The 27723-nt window shown below is 53.3% G+C and overlaps 1 protein-coding gene across 4 annotated transcripts; it reads right to left on the minus strand.

Moving 5' to 3' along the window:
- Positions 1 to 1151: 1151 nt before the first annotated feature.
- On the minus strand, positions 1152 to 24880 carry FBF1 (Fas binding factor 1). Of its 4 annotated transcripts, XR_012913114.1 has the most exons (31): positions 24509 to 24879; positions 23912 to 23987; positions 23293 to 23320; positions 22484 to 22525; positions 20347 to 20437; positions 19635 to 19695; positions 18873 to 18923; positions 17397 to 17538; positions 16763 to 16843; positions 16061 to 16180; positions 15265 to 15397; positions 14993 to 15126; positions 14331 to 14427; positions 12446 to 12901; positions 11222 to 11323; positions 10871 to 10959; positions 10675 to 10733; positions 9673 to 9828; positions 9395 to 9495; positions 9049 to 9255; positions 7873 to 7980; positions 7652 to 7791; positions 7454 to 7572; positions 6221 to 6343; positions 5950 to 6135; positions 5415 to 5591; positions 5195 to 5332; positions 4974 to 5091; positions 3131 to 3240; positions 1455 to 2143; positions 1152 to 1232 (listed from the first exon to the last, which is right to left on the minus strand). XR_012913114.1 is itself a non-coding variant. In XM_075994758.1 (30 exons), exons 2-30 carry the CDS (start codon positions 23912 to 23914, stop codon positions 2066 to 2068), a joined length of 3405 nt encoding a protein of 1134 aa, XP_075850873.1. In that variant the 5' UTR covers positions 23915 to 23987; positions 24509 to 24880; the 3' UTR covers positions 1152 to 2065. The 4 variants fall into 4 exon arrangements, 3 of the variants coding, with proteins under 3 accessions (XP_075850873.1, XP_012634301.2, XP_020136721.2); XM_075994758.1 differs by having other exon boundaries at positions 1152 to 2143; positions 16106 to 16180; positions 24509 to 24880; XM_012778847.3 differs by having other exon boundaries at positions 1152 to 2143; positions 12446 to 12898.
- Between the last annotated feature and the right edge of the window lie 2843 nt (positions 24881 to 27723).

Here is a 27723-nt window from a genome sequence, read left to right on the forward strand (position 1 = left end):
CTGAGCCTCAGTGCCTTCATCTTTGAAGTAGGGATGTTAATTAATACCCTTCTCCTGGCTGTGCTCTGCAACCAGGCACTGTCACAGATTGTGGATTCTGGAGGGAAGGGGCACATGGCCAGAGGAGGCAGGTCCTAAATACTTTCTTTTTTCTGGCCTCGAATTCCTCAAGTTATCCTGCCTCAGCCTCCTGAGTAGCTGAGACTACAGGCGTGCACCAGCACGCCCAGTTCTGACCAGTTTTGTAAGATAGTTTTTTATTGGAATATCTGCCTGCTCTTTGGGACTTGTTTTCCAGCAAATAACAGAGATGCAGAGCAAACCTTTTCTAAGAAATATGTAGAAATGCTGATGAGCCATGAGAAGTGTAAGAATACAGTCATTAAGAATATAGCTTTCTCTGTAGTGTGCAATGCTATTTGAAAAAAGAAAAAAATAAGAAAATGAAGTATAATTTTAAAAATATATAACAAAACAAAACAAACAAAAAGAATATAGCAATTTGGCTGGGCGTGGTGCTCATGCCTTAATCCCAGCACTTTGGGAGGCTGAGCAGGAGCACTGTTTGAGCCCTGGAGTTGGAGGTTGGAGTGAGCTATGGTCATGTCATGCACTCCAGCCTGGAAGACCCTGTCTTTCTCTTTTTTTGAGACAGAGTCTTGCTCTGTTGCCCAGGCTAGAGTGCCATGGCATCAACCTAGCTCACAGCAACCTCAAATGCCTGGGCTCAAGTGATCCTCCCCCATCAGCCTCTTGAGGAGCTGGGACCATGCCTGGCTAATTTTTCTATTTTTTTTAGTAGAGACGGGGTCTTGCTCTTGCTCAGGCCAGTCTCAAACTCCTGAGCTCAAATGATCCTCCCACCTTGGCCTCCCAGAGTGCTCAGATTACAGGTGTGAGCCACCACACCTGGGCATGACCCTGTCTCTTTAGAAAAGTCATAGGACTAAAAAAAATGAACACAGCAATTTAGTGGGTCCAAAACCAAGCTGTAAGTTGCTGGTAAGAAAGATCCCTCTGAAAGCTTTTCTGAAAGAGCAGAGAGACACAAACTGTGCACCTTATACCCATTTAGCATTTTCCTCCTCTGCCTGCCTGGATGGTTTCCTCTCTGATGGAAGGTGAGCAACTGCTCCCTGATAAAAAGCTGCTTTAGAAGTAATAGTGATTTTATTAGTTGTCCTTGGGTCTGCTGGGGACGATTCCCAATCCTCCAGTGGCCTGGGCAGCCCCTGCAGGTGGAGGACAGCAGAGGCAGGAGGCAGCAGCGGGGAGCACAGCTTGTAAGTCTTCCCAGCACCAGCGCCCCCTCTGAGGGAGGCTCTCACTGTCCCTCTTCACCCCCACTGGGCTGTAGCTTTGGGCAGGTGAACAGCAAAGGGAGGAGCCTCTCTCCTTGCCCCTCCCATAGCCCTCTCGCCCACAGCTCCCCCCCACCACCACTGGTGGGGCACCTGGGTGAGGGAGGAAGAGGAGGCAGGAGGCCAGTGTCCATGCTAGCTGGTCTAGTTGGTCCTAAGGGCAGCGCCGGGAACAGGCAAGGGCTCATTCCTGCAGGCGCAAGAAGAGGGGCTGGCTGAGTTCCAGGATCTCTTCAAACTGTGAGGTAGCATCTGGCTGGCTGCCCTGCCTGCCGTCACCCTTCTTCCCACTCTGGAGGCCTGGAGCCCTTTCTCCAGGCCTCCAGTAGGGAGGGGACCTGTCAGGCAGGGAGCGAGGGAAGCTGCTTGTGGCATCCCTTAAGAGACGCCCCTTCCCCGGAAGAGGCCCAGGCAAAAAGATTCCACCACCATCTGCCTGCAGGGGGCCGGCGGGGGTGTCCCACAGAGACCCTCAGATCTGAGCTGGATGGCTGTGGGGCAGAGCCAGAGCTGTGGTGAGACAGTCTTGGCACCTCAGAGCCCCAGAGGCGTGGCTGTAGCACTCAGAAAGGACACACTTGCACCCTGTCCACAGGAAGAGCTGTAATCGGCCCCGGGTGCCACCTCCACAGAGCTGGTGGCCAGCAGGTGGTGCCAGAGAGATAGGGTCAGAGTCTTCTGTTGAGGGGGGGGCCCTCTCAGACTCAATGGGATGTCACATTGTAGGATGCTTTCTTCAGGGTCTCCAGGAAGAAATGCTCATTCTCCAAGAAGTCTCGGTCCTGCAAGGCAGATTTGGATCAGCAGCCATGCTTCCGTGAGCTGAGAGAGGCACAGCCCTGGATCCTGGCTGAGCCAGCCCTCACTCCGGGAGCCCCTCCCCACTTCCCCCGATCCTGCCTGGCTCTGGGAGACAGCAGAGGCTGTGAAAGAGCCCGGGCATAGTCTCAATCCTGGTGTGGCCACTTGTTTGCTAGAGAACTTATGAGCACAAGACTTCATGTTTCTTTTCTTTTCGAGACACAGTCTCACTCTGTCAGCCTGGCTAGAGTGCAGTGGCATCATCACAGCTCACCACAACCTCAAACTCCTGGGCTCAAGTGATCCTCCTGCCTCAGCCTCCTGAGTAGCTGGGACTACAGGTGTTTGCCATTGTGCCTGGCTAATTTTTATAGTTTATGTAGAGACAGAGTCTCGATTTTGCTCAGGCTGGTCTTGAACTCCTGACCTCAAGCAATCCTTGCAGCTCACTCAGCTTCCCAGAATGTTAGGATTAGAGGCGTGAGCCACCTCACCCAGCCTCAGGGTGGTCTCAAACTCCTGGTCTCAAGTGATCCTCCCACTTCGGCCTCCCAAAGTGCTGAGATTATAGGTGTGAGCCACCATGCCCAGCCGTGACTTCGTGTTTCTAAGCCTCAGTTTCCTTGTCTGGATAGTGGAGATAATAACATTTCGTACCTCCCAGGGCTGTGTGAAGCCCTTAGCATTGGGCCTGGCACACAGGAAATGCTCCCTAAGTGACAACTGTTGTCATTGTTACTACAAAGTGCAGAGTGAGATGGACCAGGAGGTTGACCTGAGATGATATATGCAAATTGCTCTGTACGGAACCTGGCCTAGAGGACAGGTCTCACTAAGCAGGTCTGCTTTAGTCTCCACCATGAGCTGGGGTCAGCCCTCCCCGGAGCCATGGTGTGCTTCCTTTCTGCCTCAATGCTTGTCGCCCATGTGAGCACGAGGACCTCCGAGTTCGGAGGTGAGACACTCACCTCCTCAGCTGTGTGCTTCAGCAGCACCAGTTTGGCGTGGAGGGTTGAGAGTCCTGGGCCCGGGCTGGCCAGTGGCTGGCTGCACTGAGGAGCAGTAGGAGTCATGAGGGCTGCAAAGGGCAAGGAGGAAGTCAGGGACCAAAGCATTGGTGGGAAACCGGGTGGAAGTGCCTTGTTCCAGGCCTGCTCGCCCACTCTGGAGGCACGGCTGAATGAGCAGAGCCGGGTGCTGGACAAACGCTCTGGCTAGAGTGCAGTGGCATCATCACAGCTCACCACAACCTCAAACTCCTGGGCTCAAGTGATCCTCCTGCCTCAGCCTCCTGAGTAGCTGGGACTATAGGTGTTTGCCATTATGCCTGGCTAATTTTTATAGTTTATGTAGAGACACAGTCTCGATTTTGCTCAGGCTGGTCTTGAACTCCTGACTTCAGGTAATCCTTGCAGCTCACTCACCCTCCCGGAATGCTAGGATTACAGGCATGAGCCACCTCGCCCAGCCTCCGGGTGGTCTCAAACTCCTGGTCTGGACAGATGCTCTGGGGCAAATAGCACCAACTCCAAGGCCTCTGTGGGAGGCTCCCGTATGCTTATCTGGCAGGTCTGTTTCTAGGAATTTATTCAAGGGAAATAATCAGGCAAAAGTGCAAGGATGTATGTAGGGAGATTTTCCACTGAGGTGCTGTGCCAACACATCACTCGGTATGGAACAGCCTCATCATGGAACATCATGCCGATTGAGAATTGATCAAGTATTCAATTACTGAGAAGAAAACATGTTCCAGGTGTGTATTACTGAGTAAAAAAGTCAAGTTCTAAAACAACAATGATACAATCCCAATTTTGTTTTTAAAACCATATATACCAGTGTGGAACATTATGCACCAAAATGTTAAAAAGTGGTTTAAAAGGGCAGTGGTGGCTCATGCCTGTAATGCTACCACTCTGGGAGGCCGAGGTAGGAGGATTGCTTGAAGTCAGAAGCTCAAGACCAGCCTCAGCAAAAGCAAGACCCTGTCTCTACAAAAAATAGAAAAACCAGCTGGGCATGGTGGTGGTGACTGTTTTCCCAGCTACTTGGGAGGCTGAGCTACTTGGGAGGAGAAATGCTTGAGCCCCAGCTTCTTGGGAGAAGGACTGCTTGAGCCCAGGAGTGTGAGGTTGCGGTGAGCTATGATGACACCACTGCACTCTTAACCCGGGCAACAGAGTGAGATCCTGTCTCAAAAAAAAGAAAAAGGTAGTTCTTTTTAGACTGGGAAGTGGCATTGAGTGTTTTTGTTTTGTTTTTAAAGAAATGGGGTCTTACTTTATGGCCCATGCTGGAGTGCAGTGGTCTGCCATCACAGCTTGCTGCAACCTCAGATGTCTGGACTTAGATGATCCTCCCATGTAGCTGGGACTACAGGTGTGCACCACCACACCTGGCTAACTTTTCTATATTTTATAGAGAGGGTGTCACACTATGTTGCCCAGGCTGGTCTTGAGCTCCTGGCCTTAAGCGATCTTCCCATTTTGGCCTCCCGAAGTGCTGATGTTACAGGCGTGAACCACTGTGCCTGGCCGATATTTTATTTTTTTTTTTTATTTTTTTTTTTTTCTTATTTTTTTTTAAAATGCTATCATTAAGGATACGATATTTTAAAAAGTTGTTTCCCCACCTCTATTTCTGATTTATTTCTCTAAAGCTAACATGCATTACTTGTGTAAAAAAGAAATAACGAGATGACTTTAAAATTTAGCTTGCCCTCTAACTTGAGTGGTTGGAGGATGTCCTGCGTGCTCCAGGCCTTGCCTCTGAGGACGGGCTGAGAGGCTGTCCCTTTCTTCTGGATCCACTCACCACTCAGGCTGGAGACTGCCAGGCCCGGGGCCTTGGGGAGCAGCCCCGTGAGGCTGGAGGGCAGGTCCTGTCGTGCACGGTCCAGCTGCAGCCTCTGTTGGGCCAGACTCAGATGCTCCTGTGCCCATCCCCCAGAGAGAATGGCTCAGCTGTAAGGAAGAGAGGCTGGGGGGCCTGGGGCAGCGGGGGCTGGGGAGCCGAGGAGCCAGGAGGAGCCTTGCCTGGTGCACGTGCTGTTCCTGTTGCCGCAGTCGTTCCTGCTGCTGCTGCACCACCTGCAGCCGGGCCTGCTGCTCCGCCTGCACCTGCCGGGCCTGGCGCAAGGCACGTTCCCCCTCCTCGTACTTCTCTGAGGCCACCTGCAGGAAAGGAGGCTGCCTGGGTCAGGGCTGGCCCAGGTGGCTGGAGCCACGCCCATGTGCCCACATGCCCAAGCCGCACCTTGCTCATGCTCTCCACCTCCTCAGAGCGAAGCCTGACGCGCAGGGCGGCGGCGTTGACCCTCTCCTTCTCCAGCCGCAGCTCCTGCCGCTCCCGCTCCAGGGCCTCCCTCTCGGCCGCCAGCTGCTCCTCCTTGGCCCGGAGCTCGCTGGCCCGGATCTTGAGCTCGGCCTGCTCCTGCAGACGGCAGGCAGGGCCCCGCTGCATTCTCCCTTCTGGAGCCTGGCTGTGCTCTGCACGGGATTCTGAGGCCCCCTCTGTCCACCCTGCCTCAGGGAGAGGGTGGTGGAGCAAGGGGCTTCCGGGATGGGCCAGAGAGGCCTGGGGCCAAGCCGGGGAGCTGCCCACGCAAGCCACATGACATGGCAGACGCAGCTTCTCTGAACCTCAGCCTCTTTTTTAAATGATCTCAGTTATGGGAGTATGATGAGGATGAATGGGAAAATGTGTATACAGTGCTTGGGGAAATACGAGGAAGCTGACAGTACGGACGCTGTTTTAACTCCTATATCCAGATGGAGGCTCTGGGCCTCACCTTGGCCAGGCTGACGAGGGTGCTCTCCCGCTGGGTGTCCACCTGCAGCGCCCGCTCCACCTGGCGCTCCGCCCGCTCCTTACTCAGCTGCTGCTGTGCGAAGAACTCGGCCCACTCGGCTGCCAGGCGCCGGCGCTCCTCCCCACACTTGCGCATGACGGACTTCTGGTCCTCCAGCAGGGCACTCTGGGACATGGCGGGCAAGGGCACAGTGTGAGGGTCCCTGGGCACAATGGCCGTGTCAGCAGCTAAACGCCGGGGCTGCACTCACTTTGGCCCGCTCCAGCTCGGTCCTCTCCATGGCCATCTGCTGGGCTGTGACCTTCCTTTGCTCCTCTAGGGTGTGCTGCATGGACTCCATCTTGGACTGCTCGGCATGCACTCGCCAGCGTTCCTGCGGGGCCGGGCCAGGCTGAGTGTGCTCCCCACCCCACCAGGGCCAGGCCTGGCCGCTCCCCGAGAAGCTGTGCAAACCCACCCGCACCTCCTGTGCTATGCCACAGACACCTCCTGCCCAAAGAGGCACAAAATGAAGGGCACCTGGGAAGGACTGTCAGGGCCTAGCCCTTGCCATTCTGCCTGAGAGCAGGACCCGTGGCCGCCAGCTCGGCCAACTGCACCAGGGCCAAAGAACAGCAACATCCTTGCCCCCCGAATCACCAGCGTGAGGTGAGAGCTTAACTGTTCCTGGCCTAGGCAGGTGCTTAACACAGTTACCAACTGATGGAGTGAACAAATACAGTTCACAACATAAAAACACCTATATCTATGTTGATATGTCTACAGGGTATAGGTTATGTGATCAGTGGATGTCTCTGGCTAGGCAACTTTCATTTTCTTCATTGTTTCCTGTATCTTACTTTTTTCAATAAAATGTATTATGTTACAACCTAGTATAAAAGAAAGAAAATATAATTTTTAGAGAGGGGGTCTTGCTATGTTGCCCAGGCTAGTCTTGAACTCCTGGCCTCAAGTGATCCTCCCACCCTGGCCTCCCAAAGTGCTAGGATTACAGGCAGGCCAACCTTATTTTTTCTATAAAGCTTGCTCTTATATATGGAAAATACATGGGGAGTTCCAATGTGTCTGTTCCAGCTGAGGAGGAGGGATTGACATTTAGTGGGCAAGAGTGCCTGTCCCGGTGTCACAGGCATCAGCTGATCAGACAGATCCGAGTGTCTGGGAGGGAAGTGGGAAGTACGACTGATGGTTTGGGGGTGGGGTGGACTACGGAGGATGGCCCTGGGATGGGTGACGGTGGGGGGGGGGGTGGCAGAGAGCAGGGAGGGTGCAGGGAGGGGCTGGTAGGTGGCCTCTGTGTGCTCAGGAAGGCAGTGCTGAGGTCCAGGCTGAGGCTGGGAACACGGAGGCAGGAAGGGCAGGAGGGACATTTAGAGGAGAGGTGAGGCTCAGGGAGCAACCAGCTGAGGATATGAGGTCAGAGGACTGTGGCTACGCCTGCAGGTGCCGTGGGAGACGCCCTGAGGCAGGAGCACGGGCTCACCTGCTCCAGCACCCGGCTTTGCTCATTCAGCCGCACCTCCATCTTGCCGATGACCTCCTGGAGCCGGCTCCGCTCCTCCTCCATGTCGCGCTGCTGCCGGCCCAGCTGCTCCTGCAGTGCTGGGGGCAGCCCACAGGGCGCTCACGGCCCACCCATCTTCCCGCCACGGGGGCCCAGGTGACTGAGATGGGGGCGTACCTCGCAGCTGCTCGTCTCGCTGCCGGGTCCCCAGCTCCCGCTGCTGGGAGGTGGTGAGGTGTGAGGCCTCCACTCGGGAGGACAGCTCGTTCAGGTTGCTGGAGAACTTCTCCATCTGGTCAATGATGCCATTCAGCGACCTGGAGGACGACCGGGTCATGCTGTCCCGGGGACCCCTAGCCCTGGCCCTCAGGTGGACGGGGCCTGGGGGGTGCACGTACCGCGTGTGGGAGGTGGCACTGGTGACCGCATCGATCTCTCGGTCCTTCAGCAGCTTCAGCCGCTGCAGCTGCTCCTCGTGGTCCTTGCGCATGTCCAGGATGGACGCCCTGAGGGGCAGGGGTAGGGATGGCCCCGCAACTTTGAGCAGGACCCCTCGGCGGTGCGGTGATCACTGTGGCCGCTCCTCGCCCCCCAGAGGGTGTGCCTCTGAGCGGTCCCTGTTGACAGGGCCCTGCCTCAGTCTCCCCAGCTCCTCTGTCTTGGTGCCTCAGTGCTACACACACTTTCCAAGGAGGAGATTCCTCCCACTATTTTTTTTTTTTTTTTTTTTTTTGGAGACAGAGTCTCACTTTGTTGCCCAGGATAGAGTGAGTGCCGTGGCGTCAGCCTAGCTCACAGCAACCTCAAACTCCTGGTCTCAAGCAATCCTCCTGCCTCAGCCTCCCAAGTAGCTGGGAATACAGGCATGTGCCACCATGCCCGGCTAATTTTTTCTATATATATATTAGTTGGCCAATTAATTTATTTCTATTTAGAGTAGAGACGGGGTCTCGCTCTTGCTCAGGCTGGTCTCGAACTCCTGACCTTGAGCTATCCGCCCGCCTCGGCCTCCCAGAGTGCTAGGATTACAGGCATGAGCCACCGTGCCCGGCCTATTCCTCCCACTATTCAGCCAAGGATGCTTCATGTAGAAGATGGAGCTGTGTGCGCAACGCCGTCTGCCCACGTGAACAGCTAAGAAGGCCTGCTCTGCCCTCGCTGACCTTCGACTCCCTTAGGTACCTTTCTTTGGTCTCATTCTTGTCTAGAGAGACAGCCATATCAACACAGGAAGCAAAACAGCATCCCTTTCCCAGGGTGGCTCTAGTTACCAGCCTCTACCAGGTAGCAGGTGCGGGTATTAACCAGTGCTTAGTTAGGCGCTCGGTGCTCACTGCTGCCACGTCTGCCCAATTAGTCAGTGACCCTCTGGACTCTGAGGGTGCCCCTCCACCTCCATGAGAACATGTGGCACCCCACCCCTGGGGGCGACATGTTCCCCAGTCCTCAGTGGGCTAGAAGGGACGGGCTCAGGCCCCTGGTCAAGGCCGCTGAGCTCAGGCGCTCATAGGGATCACCGTCCTCTGGCCAGTCCCGGCACGCACGCTCGGCACCCGCCCATCCCGGGGCCTCACCGCTGCAGCTCCCGGAGCCGCTCTATCTCCTGCTCCTTCTCCTGCTCGGCAGCGGCCAGGCGCCGCTGGTGCTGGGCTGTGAGCTCGGTGCGGGCCTGCTCGGCCTCCTGGCAGTGTGACAGGTAGCGAGCTGACAGCTCCTCATTCTCTCTCCGGAGTCGCTCCTCCCGCTGCTGGTACGCTGTTTCCAGCACCTTGACTCGGCTTCTGCCAACAGAACACCCAGCTACGGGGCTTAGAAGACAGAGGGCCACCACCAAAAAAGGCCTTTGGGGTCAGTGTGGAGATCCAAGGCAGAGCTGGGGCAAGACAGGAGCCCCGGGCAGCCCGGGCAGGCGCCAGGTACCTGTGTGCGCTGTCGATGAGCTCCAGGTCCGCCTGGTGTCGCTGCTGCAAACTCTCCAGCAGCAGCTTGTGCTGGGCCCGCTCCAGCTCCAGCTTCCGCACCTAGGACGCAGCAGGAGGGCTGGCATGGAGTGAGGTGCTGGCCAGCATGGCAGTCTCTGCTCCTCGTGCTTTGTGCCTACTGTTCCTCCTCCTTCCTGGGGAAGCTTCTGACCATTCTCAGTGATGCCCTCCCACGGCAGCCCTGCCCATCCTGCCAGCTGCCCCTCTGCCCCTTACCTGGGCCTGCAGCTCGGCCAGCTGCACCTGGCTCTGCAGCAGCTCAGTCTGGAGCTGGGCAGTGCCGCCCTGCAGCTGCGCCTGTGCTGCCAGGAGCTGCTTCTGGTACTCTGTGCCCGGCAGCAGGCTCTGCGCCAGCGATTCTGGGAGCAGGGACTGCAGGAGAGGAAGAGGTGTTCCAGGTTAGGAAGGGGACAGGGACCTGGCTGAGCTCAGCTACCTCCTGGTCCTCTGCTCACTGGACTTCCTGGGCCCCACACCTGATCTGTGGCTGCAGACAGGGGACAGGGCCGTCACACTACACAGCCAAATATGAGGCCTGGGAGAGTCACGGTCACTTCAGCTGAGCAGGCCGCATGGCACCTCCCTCTTCAGGTCTGGTCAGGAACATGGGCCGCCCACCGTCCCTCGAATATCCTCCCCAGTGTGGTCTCCAGCTTCCCAGACAAATAGCCACGTCCCAGCAGAGAAAGTCTCAGCTACAATAAGAGCTCTGACACCGGCCCTATCTGTCAGGCCTGGAGCTCACATGCTGACTCTAATCTGGATCCTGTGAGCTGCCCCACCAACAATCTTCCCGTGACATGCTCCTGGGGGCTATACCTCCCACGCCCAGGTGCCAAAGGTGACTGCCACATCTGGGAAATCGGGACGGAGGTGTGTGGTAGGATGGCAAGGATGAGGAGGCTGGCTAGACAGAAGGCTAGGACCCGCAGCCCTGCTTTCTGATTGGAGCACTCCCAGCGCCCCACCTGGCTGCCCTTGAATTCCCCACCAAGGCTGCGAAATTAACACCCAACGCTGCCTGGGAGTGGCAAGGCTAAAAGTTCAGGAAAGTACTGGGGGGGTGCCAGGGTGGACAGGCTGACGTCATGTTTGATATATTTGACACGTCCTTCCCTTCCTGGCAGGTCGTCAGGTCACACCGCTGATGCTGCCTCTGAGCACGGGAGAACTGCTCCCTGGGCCCAAGAGCTACACCTGTTTGTCCATCCTCCCTACCTGGCCAGGCACAGGAAGCCCTGCGGGTTCCTGGGAGCTCGGGACACAAATGGCAGGCTCTGAAAAATCAACAGCAAAGAGATGAGCAGGAGGCCCAGAGGTCCAGGACTGTGTGTGTCTAGGAGGGGCCACAAACGCAGCTCAAAGCACCTCCTCTCACCCAAGCCAAAGCCCCCGAACAAAGCCGAAAACAAACCGGTGCTGAAGAGGTCTCTGGGGGCTGTTCCCATCTTTGGGACACCTGCAGGGACGGCCGAGGTGGCCTGATTCCGAGTCACAGGGGACCTGAGGACAGGACACAGGGATGGGGGCCAACGTGAACAGCCTTCTGTGTGGGACACAGCAGGAGTGGGCAGCTGACTAAGAGGGAGGGTGTCTCGGCTGTGCTGGGGGCTGGTGATGGAGGTGGGGACCCCACCTCAGAAAGCCCGTCCATCAGCAGGCCTTCCCCAGCGTCCAGCACCACGGCTAAGCACATCCATCATCCATCTCCAGACCTGCTCTGCCCACCGAGCCTCACTCACACTCAGCTCGGCTGCAGACATACCCCGAGATGTCAGGCCTGGCAGGTGGCATTTCTTGCGCTGTTTTTCCTGAGGTCCCTCTAGCGGCTGCTGGCTCAAGCCCTTGAGTGCTGGCAGCAGGCCGGCTGAGCAAAGGTGACATGGAAAGGGGGGTGACAGAAGGCCCAGGTGAGGCGGGACGAAGATGGCGCAGGGACGAGCTCCAAGTGTGAAGCCCTGGCCGATCCTCTTCCTGCTCCCACCCACCGTCGCATCTCGGGGGGGTTCTCCTCCCAAGCCTGGGCTCTTGGGTTTGTAGGCTTCCCTCCCCCTCCCCACCCCGGCATCCACAGAGAATGGACGCTGCCCAAGGACTGACAATGGCCACGTTATGTACACCGGAGTTAGGCTCAAGTTGGGGTCTTGTTGTGGCCGACTGAACGTGGCTCAGCTTTCCATTGAGGCTCTGCTCGACCTCCTCCCAAGCCCAGCCGTCCTCGGTGACACCCTCTTGTCTGTAACCTCCACTGCCCTCCTCGGCTCCCAGGGTCGGCGAGGAGGCAGGGTCTTCTCTGTTTTGGCCCCAGCTTACCCCTCGGCTTCAGGTCAAAGTCAAAGCTGCCCTCCTGATCTCACACCAACCCCGGGACTGGGTGATGTCCCTGGGCTGTCACAAGTTGCCAGTTCACCTCCCCTGGGCTCTGGCCATGGCGATCTCACTTCCTCTGGACTCTCCGGCTTGCCGGCCCTTTCTGCCTTCCTGCCCTCAGAGGTCACTCACTGTCCTGCCCCACGGGATCAACACTCTGTGTCTTCCCCAGGAACTGCCTCTCCACCACTGTGTCTCCTCTAACACTCCCCAAGGGCGCCAGGACATCTCAACTCACACCACATTCACCTAAGCTGGGGCTGGCAGAAGCACCAACAGTGGGATGTTGGGGTTGCCAGCCTCAGGGGCTGTGGGCAGGGTGTCTGCACCTTGGGGCACCCTCACTTTTCTCCTGTCCAGTCAAGTCTGCACCTGCCCCTCAGCAGTCAGGGCGTGAGTGTCAACAGCCCCCCAGACCCCTCGTGGTCTGCGCCTGGGCCAAGCCAGGGAGCCAGAAGCTCTCCCTGCAGTGCCCCAGAGGAAGAGAAGCAGAGCTCACAGAAGGCCTCAGTGCCCACAGTACACTGAGTGTTGCCAACCGAGTCCACAGCAGGCAAGGCAGGCCCTCGAAGCCCCACCCAGTGCCCCCTCCACTAGACACAGCAGCCCAAGCCCGTACCTGCCAAGCGGGGGATGGCCTGCTGTTCCCACCGCACTTGGGCCCTCAGAGGCTTCAGCACACTCCTCTCTGGCCAGGCCTTGGAACTTCTTCCGAGACAGGGCATGGCTCAGCCAGTCCTCCTCTTTCTCCTCGGATGCTCCTGGCTTGGAAGCCCGGCTGGCTTTGGCAGGGTACCCTGCACCCTCGGATGGTGGCTTTGCCCCCGAGGAGGGCAGCCCAGCCGGGGCAGGGTGCTGGCTCACAAGAGGGGGTGCGGAGGGTGAGGAGTGCAGGGAGCCTCCCCTTCGGGCCTCTCTGGTAGGAGAGCGAGGAAGCGGGTCCAAGCTGTCGTCCTTGAGGCCCAACCAGTCGGCTCCTCCCTTCCTGGGCTGGATGGGGCTGGAAGCTGCTGGAAGGCTCTGTTTGGAGCCTGGTTCTCCCTTGGGGTCTGGGCCACCATCTGCTAAGAACCTACTTCAAGACCAAGAGGAGGGTGTCAGGCAGGGGAAGCAGCCTGTTCCAATCGTCCCAGCTATTCCCTTTATTGCAACTCCTTGGCCCACAGCAAGGAGTGACTATGCCCAGTGAATCTGCACAGATAGCCCGAGGCCCAACGAGAAGCGGCTTCTGGACAAGCTCAAGCCACAGGGCAGCGGCAGGCTGTGTGCCACTTGTAGAATACCACAAAATATGGAGTCTTGACTGCAATCACATGAACCAGGGACAATTACATCCACAGAGAATAGGATCAAATTATAACCATGGGCCAGGTGCAGCGGCTCACTCCTGTAATCCCAGTGCTTTGGGAGGCTAAGGCAGGAAGATTGCTTGAGGCCAGGAGTTCAAGACCAGCCTGGGCAATACAGTGAGACCCCGTCTCTTCAAAAAATAAAAAAATTAGTTGGCCATGGTGGCATGTATCTGTAGTCCCAGCTTCTTGGGAGGCTGAAACAGGAGGATCACTTGAGCCCAGGAATTTGAGGTTGCAGTGAGCTATGATCACACTACTGCACTCTAGACTGGATGACAGAGTAAGACCCTGTCTCAAAAAAAAAAAAAAAAAGTTATAACCACAGACACAGGTGTCCAGAGTAAAATGGTTGGCTCAAGTAGGTCCCTGGTTTTCCATCAACAGCCACTTTGCCTCTTGTCCATTTGCTCAGCCACTGCCTACATCTGTTACTGACCAGCGGCAGCTGGTTCCCATTCTGGGAGTGGGAGAAATGTCAGTGTGTGCATATGGCTATCGAGACAGAAAGACAGGCGGATAAAGCCAACGTGGCATAACGTTAACAACCACTGAGTCTGGGCAAAGGCTGGGAGACAGCTCCTTGTACTCTTTCATAGATTTGATGTCACTCCAAAATACAAAGCCTAAAACACATACTGGAAGACAACTCCACATTCAGAAAAATCGCTGATTTAATTTTTGTTGCAAACTGGGAGGAACACGCTATCAAGACTGTCAGGGCAGGTCTGATGGCAGTGTTCCTGGGGAGTGTGGCCTGAGAACCCCCCATGGATGGCCAGTGGTTTTGCTACCCCTTGGGCTGTATGTTTCTTGGGAGCCAAGTGACATCACAGCCTCTTGTGGCTTTCAGGGGCTTCAGGTGAGGGCGGGCCCACCTTCTCCTGTCCTTCTGAGACTGGCCTGGGCAGTCTCAGACAGCCCAGGTGGAGACAGGCTCCTGCTGGGGCTATCGCCACCCCCTGCCAGGCTCACAGGACCAGGCAATCTCCTTCTCCCCCAGCACCTGCAGAGCCTAGGGCCCTGCACACCATGGCCCTGCACGCTGTGGCTTCCCACGCAACGCTGTCGGAGGGGATGGGGGAGGCTGCAGGGGCCTGTCTTCCCAGTGGCCACCCTGCCTCACAGCCCAAGCCCCCTGCAGATCCCGCTTACCTGACCGACTGCAGGCGGGACTGTCGGCCCTCGGAGGAGCCCACGGTGGGCTGATAGGCCCCGAAGGTGAAGTCCTCATCATCCCAGGCATCTTCGTCTGTCAATGAAGGAGCTTATGACCATGATGTGGGGCAGGGAAAGCCAAACTCTTTTGTAGCTGCTGAACTCTTTGTCTAAAAATAGCTGAACTGGCAGCCTGACGTGTAAGACGACCACAGGAGGAGCTGCTCTGGAGGGAGCAGCTGCAAGATCCCGGGGAGCTGGGAAGATGCACTAGCCGGGCCCTGTCCATGATCCTCGGAGCCCCGTGAGCTGCGCTGTCACAAGGACAACTCCCAACCAATGGCCCATGGGCCGATGCTCCGAGAAACACTGATCCAGAACAGTGTTTCCCAAACTGTGAGCAGCTGCCCATTAGCGGGTAGAGAAACCAACTCAGTGAGTCACAATCAGTGTATTTCTAAACCAAATAGCATCTCAATGAAAGAGTGTCGAACAACAGTAATGGTTAAGTATTATTTCATGACACTTTTGTCTCAGTTACAAATGTGTACCACAGTGTGTGCGTATCATTGTGTAAAGCTTCTCTCTCCACGGGTTATGGTAACAACCTGGTCTAGAGGCCCCCCTGCCCTTCCTTGCTGATCCCCAAGCTTCCTCACCCTGCGGCCTCTGGTACTTCTTGTCTAGCTTGAACTCCCTGCGCTCCCCTGCGCCTGGGCAGGCCAGCAGCGTGGTGGCAGAGCCTCGCCCCAGCAGCTCGTCCAGCTTGGAGCGTGCAGGACGGGGCCCTTCCCTGCAGGATGGGACGCAGGACAGGGACGTGTGACTTCAAGGGGCTCCTGGGGGACCCACACCGTACCTGCCCACTAGCCTTTTCCTGGACACAAAGCAGCAGCCTGGCCAGGGGCTCCCTGCGCTCAGGGATGCTTACTGGCCTCCCATCTGCCTTCTCTCTGCACTGGGGCTGTCTCCGAAACCCAGGGCGGCCATGATGTCATCCCCGTCATCAAACAGTTCTTTCTTTCGGACAGGGGTGTCCCCAGGAGTCAGAGGAATAGATGGACCTAAAAGAGAGAACACAGGCCCAATGCCTGCAGTGCTCTTGCCCTCAACTGTGATATGAGAATGTTTCTCTGCAACCCTGACTTTGGGTGGGGCAGCAGGCTTTGCACTTGTCTGGTCTGTCTATGGGACAACCCCCCCCCACCGCACGCCCAGACTCCCGCATCTTACCTCCCTGTTTAGAGAACGATAATCTCTTTTTTTTTTTTTTTTCAGAGACAGAGTCTCACTTTGTTGCCCAGGCTAGAGTGAGTGCCGTGGAGTCAGCCTAGCTCACAGCAACCTCAATCTCCTGGGCTCACTCAAGTGATCCTTCTGCCTCAGCCTCCCAAGTAGCTGGGACTACAGGCATGTGCCACCATGCCCGGCTAATTTTTTCTATATATATTAGTTGGCCAATTAATTTATTTCTATTTATAGTAGAGACGGGGTCTCGATCTTGCTCAGGCTGGTTTTGAACTCCTGACCTTGAGCAATCCTCCCGCCTCGGCCTCTCAGAGTGCTAGGATTACAGGCGTGAGCCACCGCGCCTGGCCGAGAACGATAATCTCTTTATCCTGGACCTTAGACCTCTGGTCCCTGCCCTGCTGAGGTTTCTGGTTCTGCACCAGTAAGGTCAGTCAGCCTGTTGTCCTAGGATGAGAAACAAGCCCACTCCTCCCTACCCTGATCTCTGACTGTGCCAGGGCTCTTGTCAGAAGCCGCCTTACTCCCCGTCACGGGCGGCTTCTCAGCGATTTCCTCCTCATCGTCGGAGAGAAGTCCCGCCAGCGGGTCCTCCGAGTCTCCCGGCAGAAGGGAAAGCACAGGTCAGATGGCAGCACTTGATTCAGGAAAAGCAGCTCAAAGCTGAGGGAGTTCTCACTTGGGTCCAGATTTCCCACTGCTCTAAGACACGAGCAAGCCCCTCAGCACCCGGATGGGGCCTGTGCTAAGGGGTTCGGCACCCAGATAAGGCTCAGCTGGGGGACAGCAAGTCGGAGGGTGGCCGTGGGCCTGCCGGGCCTGCCCTAGGCTTGCCCGTGGGGCCTCTGACTCTGCTGGCTGCATGGCCTTTTGGAAATGTCCCCATGGCATCAAGAGAGACGTAAAACATTCGTGTGTTCATGCAGGGAAAGGGACTTTCTCTAAATTATAAAATCTTCAATTTGATTCCCAGCTTCAAAGTCTTTGCGAATGAGGAGCCCAAATATCCCAGCCGGGACATCGCTAGACCCTTCCTGGATTCACGAGGAGCTGAACCTGGGGCACCAGCTATCTGCTCCGCGTAGGACATGCAGGGCAACCTGGCCTCAGGCAGGCAGGCATCACCCAGGCCACTCCACCCTTGAACCGTGTGTCCCAGGAACACGGCGGGGCGATGGTACCTCCAAAGGAAAACCTCCTGTACTGATGCCCGGGAGAGCTGGCGGGAGAGGGAGGTGGCTTCTTGATGGCAACGGTATCCCCTGCAGGAAGCAAAAAGAAGACAAGGTTGTGGGCCTGGGTCCTCCTGCCAAGGTGTTCCTCCCACACCGTGCTCTGCAGCCCGGGAATCGCACACTTCTTCCTGGGAAGCTGAGCGCTCGTGGCCATGAACGGCCACAGGAGGGGTCTACACCTCAGTTCTCACACGGGTCCCACCCCCTGCCCTCCTCATCAAGAGTCACTCCAGAGACATGGGTTTGGGAGATGCACAGGCTACCCTATGACTGTTTTTTTTTTTTTTCTATTTTTGATTTTAGACATCCAGCTAGTACCAAACAACTGTCCATTTTAATGGACAGAGCTTCTCTAGAGGCTGCCCGTGTTGGACTCAGAGGGACTGAACAGCCCCAGGAAGGGAGGAAAGCCACTCGTCCCCTCCCCACGGCAATCACTGGTACACACACACTGCACAACTGCTCTGGGGCCTCTCCACCCTGGGCAGAGAAAAGCCACAGGACACGAAAGCTTCCTTCTAAGCATCTCTCATGTCCCCAAGGCCTCCCCAGTGGCTTCAGGGCGCTCCCTCCCACGCACCTTTCTCATTGGCTATTAACTTGCCAGCAGGCCTGGGGTCACTGGGCAGCTCTTCTTTCCCAGGACTCTTCGCGGCTCTTTTGCTGGAGGCCGGATTGGACTTCTTCAGACCGAAAAGGTCAGCATCCATGTCGTCCAGGTCCTAGCAAAGCAAGAGGGATGGAGGATGACAGCTGACAAGGGGATGAGGACTCCTGTTTGAGATGGGCAGCTGGCACCCAGAGGCAGAATTGGGAGAAACCACAGGAAAATGAGAAAACTGTTAAGAAAAAAGGTGAGCCAGGAAAGAAAAAGTCTAACCAAAGGTAAGCAGAGTATAAGGGAGGGGCTTTAGCTAATTGTTCTGGAATGAGAGACTCAAAGTCACCACCAAAGATTGAGTCAGCAGACTTGCTGGTCCTGCGAAGAGAGATTTCAAATTGGGTTTAAAGAAGCTGATTCTGACACACAAAGGGAACACACACCAATTCTTTAGAGCCCCACAGGGCTGGAACCAAGAGCTTGGCCTTAACCCAGGGACCGTAGAAAAATGGGTCAACTAGAAGGGACAAGAGGCCAAGGGTCAGACAAGAGGTGCTGCTGGCTAGAAGGGGAGGGAGGGAGAGAGAGTGGCGGCCCAGGCCAAGCTACCTGAGCACTGTGAGATTATGTTCTTATCAACTGTTTAAAATTGATGCCTTAAAATTCCACTGCAAAGATCAGCTTTGGGCTTGATCTGATGACAGTAGTCCCCATCTGAAGGGGACAGGGCTGGCGATGTGGAGAGAAATACGGAGAAAGGGTAAGAACAAATGTCAGAGTGGACAGTCTCCCCTCTGTCCCCCTGGGTGTGGGGGGCCCAGGCAGGTGAGCCTTTGGATAGGGCTGGCCCCATTCCACCAGAGGCCTGTGCCAGAGACTGTCCACTCTCTGTACACCAGGAAAACTGGTTTATACCCAGAGAGATGAGAAAGCTAACAGCTCATGGCTGAGCTCCATTCTTGCACAGGAAGGCTCTGAAACATGAGTTGTAGGCCGTGCTTGGTGGCTCACGCCTGTAATCCTAGCTCTCTGGGAGGCCGAGGCGGTTGGATCACTCAAGTTCAGGAGTTTGAAACCAGCCTGAGCAAGAGCGAGACCCTGTCCCTACTAAAAAAATAGAAAGAAATTATTGGCCAACTAAAAATATATAGAAAAAATTACCTGGGCATGGTGGCACATGCCTGTAGTCCCAGCTACTGGGGAGGCTGAGGCAGAAGGATTGCTTGAGCCCAGGAGTCTTGAGGTTGCTGTGAGCTAGGCTGATGCCACAGCACTCTAGCCCAGGCAACAGAGCAAGACTCTGTCTCAAGAAATAAAAAAAATAAGAAATAAAATAAAATAAACAACAACAAAAAAAGAAACACGAGTTGTAAAGGGAGAAATCAGAAGGAGAATGAAGCCCTGGCACAAACGATCACTTCCTGCCCCAGCAAATCATGCAAACTGGTTCCTTACCTTTATGGCCTGGAGCAAAGCCTCTGGGTCTGCGTCTGAGACATCTGAAACCTAAGTCCATGAGAGGAACATTAATTAGTCAAAGCCCAAAAAACTCAGGGCTCTGGTCCCTTGCTTTAGGGCAGACGGCTGGCAGGAGCAGAGCTCAGCCAACGGAGCCTTAACAGGAAGGTTGCTGTGTCTCCGCATTTGGGTTTGGCTGTTGTTCCAAGTCAAACCTGCCTGGCTGTGGAGACCCAGAAAGCGCTGCCACTCTCTCCTTCTCCCAACCTAGAGACCTCTTCTCTCCCAGGACTGAAATTCTGCAACTTCCCATGCACGTGGCTGGAGAGCTGGGAGTTTTATGATGGGAAAGGGACAACACCAAAGACTCCCACGGTTGCTAGGAGCTCTCCTTTCTAGTGCCTCTTATTGGTGGGAAGAAGGATGTTGCTTTGGGTCCACATGGCAGCCCTTAGGAATTATTCTGCTTTAAGAACAAGCTGGGCCAGTGCGGTGGCTCACACTTGTAACCCCAGCACTTTGGGAGGCAGAGGCAGGAGGATGGCTGGAGCAATTGTGCCACTGCACTCTGGCCTGGCCCGTGGGTGACAGAGTGAGACCCTGTCTCTAAAAAACAGCAAACTCCCCCATGACAAAAGAACAAACTGAATGCAAAGACTTCTAAACCCTTCTGTGAGCAGCCCCTTGGCCACAATGCCCATCTCACTACTACCAGGGATAAGAAGAGAGGCTGAGGATTGGAGAGTGGGCTGGTCTCACCTCGGCATCAGCTCCCGCCAGGCCTGCCCTGGTGCTGAAGACGCCATCTTCCAGGAGGGACCTGCAAAGGGATGGAATCAGCGCTTCCCCTCATCCCCAGGGCACTAGATGGTTCTAAAAAAGGAAGAGTGGCTTAGAGAGTCCAGATGAACTTGGACAGCCTTCTCCAGGAGAACAGAGTTGCGAAAAGGTATTTCACGGGTCACCTAATGCTGTGATTTTCAACTTTTTTTAAAGTAGTCCAGCTGCTTAAAAAAAAAAAAAGGAACAAATTACTAAAAACCATAGGTAAGAGAGAAAAAACAACTGCTGTGGTTCTGATCAGAGCAGAGGGTGGGGCGCTCGAAGAGCACCTCCCTTCTCTCTCACCTGTCAAAGAACCTTAGAACAAACACAATTTGAAAAATCCCTGATCTAGGCCAATCCTTTTATTATGAGGAAAAGAAAAAAAAAAAACAAAAACAACTGAGGCTCAGAGAGGTCCAGATATTGCCTAAAGTCACATGGTAAGTAACACATGTAGGATGAGAAGCCAGGACTTCTGACCTCCATTCACTTCAGTTCTCTTTCAACTCCCCCAGGCGCCTGCAACAGCTGGGCGTGGAGGGAAGGGGTGGAAATTACTGACTTCAGAAGCTCCACATGCCAAGCAGGAAGTGGGGGGTGGAGGGCAGAAAGCATCTGGATTGAAACGGGTTGCTCTCACGCTTACTTCGTTCTGGCCTTTGAAGGAAGCGCCTGAGCTACACCTGTGGTGTCTCTGGCACCTGACGCTTGTTTAACAGGCTTCTCAGGTGGTGTCGCTGGCAAGAAAGAAAACAGAGGAGATGTCATTTTGCTGAAGAGAAGTGGAGTCAAGATGAAAAGGGTGGTGACTTCCCTCCTCAAGCTATGTCCCAGACAGTCCCGCTGAAAGAAAGGTATGTTTGGAGGGAGGAAACTGGCCCCACAGGCAGGTCCCAATGTCACCCCTTGAAAAACCTGTATGGGGGAGAGGGCAGTGAGTCAATTCTAAATGCCAGCAAGTGCCAAATGAAGAGCTCAGCCCAACTCAACTGCACCCCATGGAAAAGCAGAAGGAACGATGGCACTTCCACCGCCCAAAATTGCAGGTTGGGGCCAGGCGCGGTGGCTCATGCCTGTAATCCTAGCACTCTGGGAGGCTGAGGTGGGAGGATCGCTTGAGGCCAGGAGTTTGAGACCAGCCTGAGCAAGAGCAAGACCCTGTCTCTACAAAAAATAGATGAATTAGTTGGGTGTGGTGGCTCATGCCTATAGTTCCAGCTACTGGAGAAGCTAGGAGTTTGAGGTTGCAGTGATCTACAAAAATGCCACCGTACTCTAGCCCGGGCAACAGAGATAGCTCTTGTCTCAAAAAAAGAAAAACAGAAAATTGCTGGTGGAATACATGAGCTTGTGTTTTGCGGGTTCCTGGGGGGCATGTGGCAGAAACCTAAGCCTCACTGGCCCTGCTGAGCTTTGCATGACCATGGAGCCCTGCTCAATACGGCAAAGAACACAAAGAAGGATGAATTAGTATCCAGAATATATAAGAAACTCTTACAACTCAACAAAAAAAGACAAATAAAAAGGGTCAAAGGATCTGGAACAGAGATATTTCTCCAAAGAAGATATACAAATGGCCAGTGAGCACATGAAAAGCTGATTAGTGTCACTAGTCACTGGGGAAGTGTACATGGAAACCACAAGAACCCACTTTATAGCCAAAAGGATGACAACAGTCAAAAAGACAGAAAGTGAGCACTGGCAAGGATGTGGAGAAACTGGAACCCTTTTACACCACTACGGGGAATGTAAAATGCTATAGCTGCTTTGGAAAAGCGGTTTCCTCTAAAAGTTAAACATATGGTTTCCATACAGGCCAGCAGTTCCACCCCTAGGCTCATACCCAAAGGAACTGAAAACACACATCCACTCAAAAACTTGTATGCGAATGTTCAAAACAGCATTATTCATAACAGCCAAAATGTAGAAATAATGCAAATGTCCACCAGCTTGTGAATGGATAAATAAAATGTGGTCTAGCCACACTATGGAATATTACCTAGCCACGGAAAGTGTGCAGCACCAACACCCTACAGTGCGGATGAACTGAAGAATCTTATGCTACAGAAAAGAAGCCAGATGCACAGGCTAGTTCTTGTATGGTTCCATTTTATATAAAATGTCCAGAACAGGCAAATCCATAGAGACAGAGAGCACTTGGTGGCCCAAGGTTGGGGGGAGGGGAGCAGGAGGACTGATTACTAATAGGCCTGGGGTTTCTTTAAGGGTGATGAAAATGTTTTAGAATTAGGTAGTGGTGATGGTTGCACAACTTTGTGAATACCATTTAGCCACTAATTTGTACACTTTATTTATTTATTTATTTATTTTTTGAGACAGAGTCTCATTTTTGGTGCCCAGGCTAGAGTGCCATGGTGTCAGCTTAGCTCACAGCAACCTCAAACTCCTGGGCTCAAGCGATCCTCCTGCCTCAGCCTCCCAAGTAGCTGGGACTACAGGCATGCACCACCATGCCCTGCTAATTTTTTCTCTCTATATTTTTTTAGTTGACCAATTAATTTATATATATATTTTTAGTAGAGATGGGGGTCTCGCTCTTGCTCAGGCTGGTTTCAAACTTCTGACCTTGAGCAATTCACCTGCCTTGGCCTCCCAGAGTGCTAGGATTACAGGCCTGAGCCACCGTGCTGGGCCTGATTTGTACACTTTAAAGGAGTGAATTTCATGATGAAATTAATATGAATTAATCTCAATTTTAAAAAACAAATTAACAACAACAAAAACAAGCCTAAACCAGGGGATTCTTGGGAAGAAGCACTTACTATCATCTCCCAGGAGGTCACCAAGGACATCATCAATGGACCCTGGAACAGAAAAGGGGCCACTGTGACTTCAGGAGGGAAGTGTGGCTCTAAAACTCAACTCAAGTACAAGACTTGCCCGAGGGCCTCAGAGCCTTGCTGGGACTTTGGCTTAACTCTCCCTTCATTGGCCACCAGCTGTTTCCCAAGTCTCTAGCAACAAGTTAAAATGCCTTGTTGAAACACCCTAGGGCAGAATTTAAAGTAATTTTCTGAAAGGAACACGGTATAGATTTTCGGTAGAACTTACATTCTACCTGCCTTCCCATGACACACTAGCCCATAATCAGTCTTCTAGACTAAAAACAGCTCAGCAAAGCTCTTTGGGAAAAGTGACCAAGACTTCTAGGCATCTGCAAGCTTCTTTCAGATCTATAGCCTCCTCGTACCCTTCTATCTGAGACGTACCCCTCCTTGGCCACTTTTTGATGGCGGCATGTGGGGGAAACCTAAATATGAACACTGAATTAGTTTTCCCATATGGCTTCAATGCCTTTAGCACCCTTAACCCCAACCATTGACTTCTCCCAGAGAGAATGATTCTTCCCCAAACCCTCGTCTCATATTTATTTCTGAATTTCTCTGAGGGCAAATGAAACAGCACAAGGAGTCCTTAGCTTCGAAGACTGAGGCTGCCTAGGGAATTACGACAAAAACAGCAAGACTCTCACCAAGAACATTTAAACACAGACATGACTAAATTATTTTTGGACCCAAAGAAAAAAGATAACATACTTCACTTAAGGGTGATGTTCCATCTCTCCACTCACCTTTCAATCCCTTCTTGGTTTTTGGTGCCTAAAATGGGAAAAGCAAATCATATCAACAAAATCAAACAGTAAACATGCATTGAAACCAGAAGTGCAGAATGAATTGCTTTGCCTTTTGCCAAGTCACCAGAGGCAGAAGCACCAAAGGCATTTAGAGACAGAAGTCCTTTATGGTTCCCTGGCGTTTCGGAGAACAGACTTATTCAGAGCATGGAAACAGTCCCCACTAACCAGCAGTGGGTGCCAGTGGGTGGGCAGGAGTTTCTCCTTTCCCCTCATGTCCAGACCTACATGCAAACCCTGCCAGCCAAGATGTCACGTGACTAGAAATGTTTTCTTCTATTCCATGCCACTGACTCCTCCATGCCAGAGACAGACACTTAAAAAATGCTCCCAGCCGGACACTGAGGCTCAGAAGAAACCTTGCTCGCTGTTTAAGTCTAATACAATGCCACCTCCCATCACTCTTCTCTAAGGACCACATCCTGGTCCTTGTCACCCAGCCCCCAAAGCATTCCATGCAGTCAAGACCCCCAAGACCTGGGAGGGGTGTGGGGTGTGTGGTGCGGTTTGGGGCAGCGTTCACATTTCCCCATGTCTGCCTCTGCGCCCTGCCTACCATCTCTCAAGGTTCGCAGATCCTCCACAGCACGGTCCGGATCATCTGAACTCTGCCTACATCAGGCTCACCTTCCCTAACGAACAAAATTAAAGTGGCTGCTTAGAAACGATGTAGCTTTAACAGTGCTTGAGTCCAAGGGTCACCAAGGCTTCTCTCACTTTGCCCATTCAAAAGGTCAAAGTCCAGAAATCATATCAACAAAATCAAAATTCCTTACAGGGGTACAATTCAGGTAAGAAACAAAGTGCTCTGGATAACGTAACGGGCTTTCCGAGGCTTCGCGATTACTCGGACAACGTGCAGTGGACATCGTCCCTTACCAAAAGGATGGGGGAAGTGGCAGGTACCCATCTCAGAAAGGAGGTGGGTGCCTGGCTCAATGGCTGAAGCCCCTTCGCAGACAACACCCATGCTACTTTCTAGGCAGCATTCCGCACGACGGCGGGCGTCAAGCTCTGGTTACCCCCTGACACGATTTTCACTGAGGGTGGAAATATTTCCTTTCGCTCTGGCTATAAATATGGCTCACCCCCTGGGAACGGTTTCCCTCAGTGTCGGCTCTCTCCCTCCTGTCCTCCACTGTGCCAAACCCACCTTGGGCGCGCCCGGCAAGCAGGGAGTCCGAGGGGCTCATGCCTGCGACCCCCGCGCTGGCCCGTCCTGTCCTGTATTGTTAGAAAGTGTATCTGGGGTAACCGCAGGGCCCCCCTCAGAATGCGCTTCTCCTTCTGCGCAGCGGCGACTTTCACCACGCACAGGTCCAGACGTGTTTTGTCTCACAACGCATCAGGGAACTTTGCCATGTCCTAGCGATCATGCCTGGACTTCCCAGACCGCGGGAATTTTCTAGAAGCGGCTGCAAAGACCAAAGGGCCGTGGGGTAACGTCGCGCCGCCGCGTCGACTCAGCCAACTCCGGGGTTTTTCAAGCCCCGAGCCCGCCCCCCGGTCCCGAGCCTCCGCGCCGCCCAGCGCGTCCAGGCTCTCCGCCCCCTGCCCCGCCGCCCGCCCGCCAGGCGCTCCCGCAGCCCCCGCAGGCTCCCGTTACGCGCCGAGCCCCGCAGGCCCGCCCGGCCCCGCCGCTCCCGCTTCCGGCCGCCGGCGCCCCCCGCCGCGCCGCCCGGCCTCGCGCAGGACGGGGCATCCTGGGAGCTGTAGTCCGCCGCCCGCCCGCGCCGGGGCCGCCGAGAGGAGCCACGTCCCCCAGGGGCGCGGCGCAGCAGGCCGGGCCTCGGCGGGCGTCAGGCGCGTCGCTAGGAGCTGCCACCGCGCCACTCGGGCCGGAGGTCGCGGGCTCAGAGGAGCTCCTGGAGGACCGCGCTCTTCTGAGGGCTGACTACACTCGTGGCGGAGTGGGGACGTGGGGAATGTGTTACCATTGTGAGCCCACAAATAATTATTTATTCCACACCCCAAAGTTGGAAGTGACCCTCCTGTTCAAGGATGAAATCAAAGCTGCCTAGCCAGAATGAAACCCAACAAAAAAGATACGTAACGCTTTTCCTAGGGTGTGCTAATTATGGATTTTATTAAAGGTTATTCAGTTTCACAAAGGAATGAACAGTTTGTGGCTGGCGGGTCATCGCTGTCCAACCATGATTCACATGCTCTGGCCCCATGCAACTCCGGGGATGCCCGCCCACCCCACCCCAACAGGACCCAAGCCAGGGGTGGGGAACAATATAGCTGAATGCATCAGTCAGGTAGGTACCAAACTCAAACCACAATGGTAAAGGGAAATAAAAGTAGCAAGAAAATTACAAATTCAAAGGATACAAGTCATTTAACTAAATTCATAGCAACTGGAAATAAAATGGTATTTACCAAATACTCAGCAGTCTAAATATTATGTGGAAGATTACACATTTGCTACCCCAAAAATGATCTATCAAACAGTCAACACTATTGTAGCAAAACAACTTATTTTGGTTCAGAATTCTTAAAATCACTCCCAATTTTCCATGATCTTCCCAAGACAACTAATGGCCCACTTAAATTTATGGCCAAACCAAACCAAAAATCCCTGGAATCTGGAATTTGCAACATCTAGTAACTCTGAAAAAGGTTTAGTATATGTTTCTGTGTTTACTATCATAGACTACAGGAATAGGCACTCAAATTTCTAAGTGTGGCCAAAAAAGCAAAACTCACCTTCGACATTTTAAAAGAAGTCATTTTAGTAATTTACAGTGGCTTTTTCTAATCTTCCAAGGATGCAGTAAATAGTCCACCAGCTGAGATGACCTCCCTGCATTATTTCATGGAAATGATCAAAACCTTTATCTAAGTCAAGACAATCACCAAGACTTGGTCTCAGGTAGAATCATCAATTTCTTAGCACAACTCTCTCTAGCTGTAGTAGCAGCTACTGCTTGAGGACAACATATAAACTCAAGGTATACTCTCCACACATATAAAAAGATTCACAAGTGTTATAGACCACCCACATTTAAATTCACTTCCTTTCTAATAAAAGGGATGGAAAGAACTCAAAAAGAGAGGAGGGACTTTGAGCAGCAGGTGCCTAAAGACTTATTCTTAGAGAACTCTAGGATTATGAATTTGGACAGTTGTTTTTCTCCAGCCAAAGCCCCGAGGTGAAGAAAATGCAGGAATTAAGATTTAACATATTGGCTAGGTGCAGTGGCTCACACCTGTAATCCTAGCACTCTAGGAGCCCAGGCAGGAGGATCGCTTGAGCTAAGTTTGAGACCAGCCTGAGCTACAATGCCACTGCACTCTAACCCAGGCGACGGACACTCCAAAAAATGAAAAAAAAAAAAAAATTTAACATGTTAGCTTTCGGAACTATAAAATACCTCCAGGTATATGTAATTTTTTTTCTGGAGAGAGTCTCAGTCTGTTGCCCAGGTTAGAGTGCCGTGGTGTCAGCCTAGCTCACAGCAACCTCAAACTCCTGGGCTCAAGCGATCCTCCTGCCTCAGCCTCCCCAGTAACTGGGACTACAGGGTGCACCACCACATCTGGCTAATTTTTTTGTTTTTAGTAGAGATGTGGTTTCGCTCTTGCTCATGGTGAGCCACCATGCCTAGCTCCAGGTGTATGCAATCTGAAATTACAAGTAGTGAGTTCTCAGAAAGCATGTGAACACAGTTAATGTTGCAATTAAGTGAATGTTCTGAAGATAAGCAGAGATTAAGCTGTGATATGTTCTGAAGACAAGAACATGAAGGGGCCCAAAGGCTTTGGGACCAACTGTGCTTTGAGGTCACTGATGTCCAAATAATGAAACACACCTCAGTATGTATCTAGTAGAGCATAAAGTAGAGCTCCAAACACTTGAGGAAGAAGAATCACCCTTCACCCATTGCAAATAGCGAACACATCTCTATTAAATGTCAAATTTTCAATTTTGTATACTGTTCAGAGTATTTTTTTAAAGGCTTAACTCAGTATTACCTAACAGAAAAATCTCATTGATTCTACTCGGTATTTATCATCATTTTGGAAAAAGCTAGGTTAACATTTGTATTTGCACTTCTTGTGAAAATGGCTGCCAAAACGTTTAACCCAACACACCCAAACTTATCAGGGGTAGTGTGGCTTAATAGGGACAACTACCTGGACCTGTTGCTCCTTTAACTGCAGCCAACAAACATGTACCAAGGTCTCTCGAATGACTCTCACAACTACAGCAATTACAGCTGATTTATAGCTGTCTGTTCAGGCAGGTGTCATGCCTGCAATTTTTGTTCTTAGTGTTACCTAAACCTAATATACCTATATTCCAAATTTCTTAACGTAAACTTATTTTTAATTGTGTGGCATGCTCTTTCTCAACAACACAAA

Source organism: Microcebus murinus, chromosome 18, assembly GCF_040939455.1.
Source record: "Microcebus murinus isolate Inina chromosome 18, M.murinus_Inina_mat1.0, whole genome shotgun sequence".
NCBI lineage: Eukaryota > Metazoa > Chordata > Mammalia > Primates > Cheirogaleidae > Microcebus > Microcebus murinus.